This window comes from Sinocyclocheilus rhinocerous, unplaced genomic scaffold (genome assembly GCF_001515625.1).
Source record: "Sinocyclocheilus rhinocerous isolate Xijiao unplaced genomic scaffold, SAMN03320098_v1.1 scaffold617, whole genome shotgun sequence".
Classification (NCBI taxonomy): domain Eukaryota; kingdom Metazoa; phylum Chordata; class Actinopteri; order Cypriniformes; family Cyprinidae; genus Sinocyclocheilus; species Sinocyclocheilus rhinocerous.
This window is the reverse complement of record NW_015632743.1, coordinates 352,004-358,240: the sequence shown is the minus strand read 5'-3', so window position 1 is coordinate 358,240 and position 6,237 is coordinate 352,004. Positions and strand designations below refer to the sequence as shown.

Here is a 6,237-nt window from a genome sequence, read left to right as displayed (position 1 = left end):
ATTTTCTTACTCTTCACAAGCTCCCATTTTGCAGTAACACAGACAGCAAAATGTAACTGCAAATGCTTTTAACAAAGTATACTTCATATAATAACATTAGAGTTGACAGTAAGACTAAAACAGTTATGCGCTCATGTCCATTTAAAGATCAGCGGACACCAGAGATTATGCTTGTCCATAGTTTAACCTCTAGGAACAGAAATAATAACAATACTTCATGCTACATTAATGACAGTGAGATGTCTTCTAGTCAACACTATGCATTGCATTACCACTACAGTATGTTATGGACCAGGATTTCAGTTTTCCTTCCTGTGTGAAATCCGCTCTGTTCAAATGCTCTCTGATTGTCCCAAGTCCCAGGCTCTGTTTCGAAAATTCAAACAGGTGACTGTACATTAATAATAAAGAGCCTGATGAATAAGAACAAACAAACAAACACACACACCAGTTCCAGCTCAGACCCACTCTGAGAATATAACTTAGCCTTAATATAATTGGGTCTACATAAATTCATAGCTTTAATGCTTAACTGTCAAATGGAACAAAATAATTGTTAATTACACACTGTTAAAAATTTTAGTGTGAAATTACAGTGTATTCCAGGTTAATAATTGCATTACTTTCACAGTAATTTCACAGTGGGACTTCTCTCGTATCTAACTGCACTCTCAGAAATGTCTTGTGAACAAACAGCATCATACTGTGTTTCTACAGTGCAGATGTACTCTGAAAGCACCCAGCATGCAATGCAGCATGAATAGATCATGCTGTGGAGTTTTTTTTTTTTATATTCTTGTTGGTTTTATTTGTGCTATTGAACTTGTTTTTGGATCACTTTTTGCAGCTTGTGTTGTTGGTTTATTATGTAATGTTGGTTTATGTTGTAAGTGTTGTTTTTATTTGTTGAGTGTTACCATTGTTGTGTTTTGTATGTCGAGTATTGATATCACATCTTTCAAAGACGTTTCTCAGCAGTTGCTTCAGTATTGTGAAAGATCCATCCACAAACAGTTATGAATATGAAATAAGTTACTGATTAATCTTCATACTTAAATAATGCTAAAATATAAACGTCATGTTCATGTTAAGAATAGTTCGACTATCTTAAAGTCAGGCAATTAGCTTATTTCATACTCTAACCTGTCATCATTTTGACAAATGTTTTCATTTTTCACACTTCTGACATGACTAGATCAGAAATTTGAATAGGAATACGCAAGGTCCAAGATCCCAAACAAACACTAATCACTAATCACCATAATGGCGACTTCAAAACCATTACAGTAGTAAACAACTACATTTCTCACAGTGGCACAGTTAAAGACAACTTTATAATGTGAATTATAAAGCAGTAAATTACTGTGATGTTAGCATCATTCTGCTGTTCATTCACAGTTATTTGTGAGAAAGTGACCCAGCATGCATTGATTTCACAGTACATTTCTGACAACAGTAATATATTGTAAAATAATAATCTTTAATCCTGTAAATTCCTGGTGAGTTTTTTTTTTACAGTGCAGCTCTCAGACGTTGGTCTGGAGCCCTGAAATTCCTCAGTGTGCTCTTCACAGATAACTTAACATAATTTCCACAAAGAAAGCGTTTTTAATTTCTAATTCCTTCCTTTACATCCGCACCGCTCTGAGACACTGAGTAAACCAGATCATAAGCCGCTAACGTATACACAGAGCCACACTTCCCTCTGAAAAATGCAGTGCATCAGACAAGTTATCGGTAACACTTTATTTTAGGGGCCAATTCACTACTTGCTTATTAGCGTGCATATTACTAGCATATTGGCTGTTTATTAGTACACTGTAAAAAAGCAAGCCTGTAAATTAACAAGAGTAGCGTAAATCATGAACTACAATTTTACTGTAAAAACACAACTGTAAAAACAGCAAATTAAGAGTAGCTGTGAATTTACAGTTCTTTACTGTAATATACTTGTATATACAGTATGTGACTATAATAATACCATGCACGGAGTCATTTGAGGAAACCGATTGCCTTAAATAGGTCTATTTCTATTTAATAATAACACTGTGAACTTATTTCTTTTGAGATAAAAAAAAGGTGTGGATGTTTTTTTATTGTATTTGAAATCACCATTTTGTTGGTTAGTGTTTGCTTTAGTTGGGCTCTTCACCCTTGGCTTTTCAATGTTGGCAACAGCCAGAACTGCCCCAATCAGAAGAGAGGCTCATGAATATTAATTAGACAGGCCAAAATCGACCTGTTCTCAGCAGAGCTCCTGAGAGAGGAGCTGTAAAAATATATTGAGATGGTTTTTGGTACTTATACCGCAAATATATGTTCTTAAGGACATCAAAACCTAAAATAAAACTCCAGAAAGGTGTACAATATGTGACCTTTAAAAAGTCAAGGGTCAAGAGCCCTTTTATTTCAGTTGATTTCATCTGAGGCTGTGGCTGGTTGCCTGATCAGGAGAGTAAATGCCGAACTGAAGTGTTATTTTATGTGTTCTTGCACAAGACAAACATAGCGGAGATCTGTTAGTGTTTCATTTTCTGTTCTGTTGGGATTTAAAACCTGTGTTTAAGTCATGGATGAGCAGAGAAACACTCATGTTATGCTGCATGTTGCTTTTCTTAAGCCTGTAACTGTATAGTTACTGATGCAGTGACAATCTCAATGGTAAATTAGTTTTATTTCAAGAATGTATTTCTTTATCTTAGTGGACTCAAAAGAAATAAGTTCAGAGTGTTATTATTAAATAGCAATTGACCAATTTAAGACAATAGGTTTCACTCAAATGAAATGAATTAACAGGTTTTAATTCAGTGCATGGTATAATTATTCATATATCGGAGATCTGTTAGTGTTTCATTTTCTGTTCTGTTGGGATTTAAAACCTGTGTTTAAGTCATGGATGAGCAGAGAAACACTCATGTTATGCTGCATGTTGCTTTTCTTAAGTCTGTAACTGTATAGTTACTGATGCAGTGACAATCTCAAAGGCAAATTAGTTTTATTTCAAGAATGTATTTCTTTATCTTAGTGGACTCAAAATAAGTTCAGAGTTTTATTATTAAATAGCAATTGACCAATTTAAGACAATAGGTTTCACTCAAATGAAATGAGTTAACAGGTTTTAATTCAGTGCATGGTATAATTATTCATATACTGTAAATTATATTACAGTAAAGAACTGTAAATTCACAGATGCTCTTGTTTTGCTTTTTTACAGTTGTGCTGTGTTTTTAACAGTACAATTGTAGTTGATGATTTACGGTACTCTTGTTAATTTACAGGCTTGCTGGCAACTGTACATTTTTTACAGTGTACTTATAAAGCACATATTAATGCCTTAATCTGCATGACCATATTTTGGATCTCTTAATCCACCCCATACCTACACTTAACAACTACCTTACTAACTATTAATAAGCAGCAAATTAGGCGTTTACTGAGGCAAAGGTCATGGTTAATAGTTAGTTAATAGAGAGAATTCGTCCCCAAACTAAAGTGTGACCCAGTTATCTAATAAAACTGCAGCCTTTGCGAACTGCTTGTCCTGTGTGAAGAATGCATGGACTTTACAGGCACGTGTGCCATTTGTGACAAGACCACGGTCTTGAAATGCAATATTCTTATGCAAATAAGCTCCAAAACCTGTATAGAAAATGCAATTTGCTCCACCGTGTACACAGATGGTTGAATGACAACGTCTCAGACTTCTGAACCTAGTATATAGCTAAGGTCACTAAAGCATGTTACTCACCTTGGTAGTGGCTACCTTGGCCCCTTTGTTGATGAGCTGAACCACATGATCAGCTTGACCCTTGTGCGAGGCTATGAGGAGACGCTCAGAGAGGGCTCGCACAGATGATGCATCCTGCTGGTTCATGAATTAGGGAAAGACTTGGGGAGGGGGGAATTATTGGGATCAGAAACAGGAATGAGTCCCTCTGCCTTGGGATGAGAGGAGAGAGGAACCATAGATGTCCAGCTCTTGGAGGGATCTAACCCTCATGTCCTTTGGAGAAGCCTGTGGGGAAACAGGAAATGACACCACTGTCATAACAGCAGCCATAGTTTTCCAGAGTAAAGCGGATGTGACTATAGACAATGTTACACTGAAGAGGATTTTGTTGGCCCTACATCAGCTGATTTGTCATTAAAGGGGTCATATCATACATTTATTAATCATTTCAATTTGTTCCCTATGGTTCACCTATAATGTTTTTGATGGGATTTTATACCAAAAAATGTTTTATGTTTTCATGACCATTCCGATGACCCGATAAAATTTAATATATATATTTTTTTTACATAAAAAAAAACTCTCAAGTCCCTCTTTGCATGTGAAACGAGTAAAAAGTTTCGCTATGCTCACACATTGCATGTTTGCTGCCACGTCTAATATAGTTTTTAACGGCACCATCCTACAATATCAGTCTCTTTGTAAAACTGTATTACAATGTCAAGTCAAAATTATATAGTGCTTTTCACAATACACATTGTTTCAAAGCAGCTTTACAAAAAAAAGCATGATTTAAATATCTATAACATCTTTTAATATCTTAATATCTTCATGCCTTTTAGTCACATTTGGCTGATTAGTGCTGGGCAATAATATTTGAGATTTGCTATATAGTATATATGGCTTTACATGAGTAGACTGTATGTATTGTGGATAAAGTTGGACATACTTATAACTTTATATAAAGAGCTGGACTTCATTGCAATCTGCACCAAAATGTGCCACTCAAACTGTTCTGATCTGACTGAAATAATTATGAATCTTGTTAAAAATACATTTTAGTGTGCGTCTCTAATGTTACGATTCTTAAGAAGGACCTGCAAAATGCCAGCTGCTAGCTACACACGTCTTATGGTTACCACCTGTTTATACCTGGTATTAGCAAAGACTTGAGTTATGTCATCTGATCACGTTTTGTTTGGCTCAGGGTCACATGCAGTGCGTTTCTGTGCCTATGAAATTTCTTGCAACTTTCTCTTGATTCACACAACTCACAAGGCGAGTTCATGACAAAAGATATATAGCTTCAACTTGACAGAAGTAGAATTGTTCGAAACCATGTGAGGCACTTTGATAGTGACGTCACAGCTGTGAAACGTGAACCTTTGGATCATAAAACTGAAGCAGGCTGAACATAGTCAGGTATTTCTTTTTAAACAGCAGTTATGTTCACTGCAAACACCATGACAACAAGCCCTACAATCAACCGTCAGTCAAATCTCATTGTGTACTAATGGCATGTTATACACTGCACTTACATAACAGGCTAGAATTTCCCCCAAGTGTAAAGAGAATGAGTACTGGTATTATACACTTTTTGTGTTTGAATTTAATTGGTATAATGGTTTGTTGTGACTCTATAAACAAACTTGATTAAATAAACACTTTGAAATGTGCAAAGCTACAGCAATAACCAGTCTAAGCCCCCAGGCAGTCCTTAGTCAAGAACTTCAAAGTCAGTTTTAAACATGTAGTATTTATGATGATGACCAGTGAAATGGCCGCAGATGCACTTTGTAATAATTCAGAGGAGAGCTGACATGAGCATGTGTAGGCACATCCCCTCCAGCCCTCCCTGCGTGTCTTTAAAGGATTCTCCGGATTCCCTCTATGTTATATACAGCCCCACACATCAGTGAACTTTAAACTCTGGCCCGTTCACAACCTGAAGAATGGCAGTGTCTCGGCTGTACCATTGTTTCCTCGAAACAATAGGGAAAAACATTCTCACCTTTTCAGGAGAATGCAGGGCAAAAATTGCGCAAGGCTTAAAATAACAAAGACATTGTAAACCTGTGACTTCTGAAATAATTCACTGTGCTTGTCACTGGCAAAGACAACACACACTCACAAAGATGGAGGCAGGTAGCCCCCCGGGATCGCTAGATTGGTCGGCGCCGGACCACGAATTTAACCGCCTGTAACTCCCGAACCCCGGGGGCTATCGACGCAGGGGTGGTCTCATTCGAAAGAGGGCCTCGAGATGTACACTCGATTCGCGTTCGAGAGGGTTCCTCGAGCTGAAGGGATCCCCCGAATTTGGTGCGGATTTGTGCGCCGTTACAGAGATATGGCCGTTCAAAGTTTCAAAGGTTTTCCATAGACTTAAGCTTTAAAGCGTTTCATCCAGGTCGCCAGTAGCAAACAATGGAGCGCTCTCTTCTGGACAAACTAAGTAATTACACCATTTCAAGCATTTTATCTGCGTTATATGTTCTGTAAAAAAA

The 6,237-nt window shown here is 37.0% G+C and overlaps 1 protein-coding gene across 1 annotated transcript in view; it reads right to left on the bottom strand.

Annotated features, from left to right (window-relative positions):
- LOC107742996 (ankyrin repeat domain-containing protein 6-like) overlaps positions 1-6,237 on the bottom strand; it is a 31,216-nt gene that overhangs the window by 16,343 nt on the left and 8,636 nt on the right. Inside the window, exon 2 of the mRNA XM_016556093.1 lies at positions 3,749-4,015. Within this exon, the coding sequence (XP_016411579.1) occupies positions 3,749-3,874 (126 nt within the window). The 5' untranslated portion in view covers positions 3,875-4,015. The remainder of the gene's footprint in view (positions 1-3,748; positions 4,016-6,237) is intronic.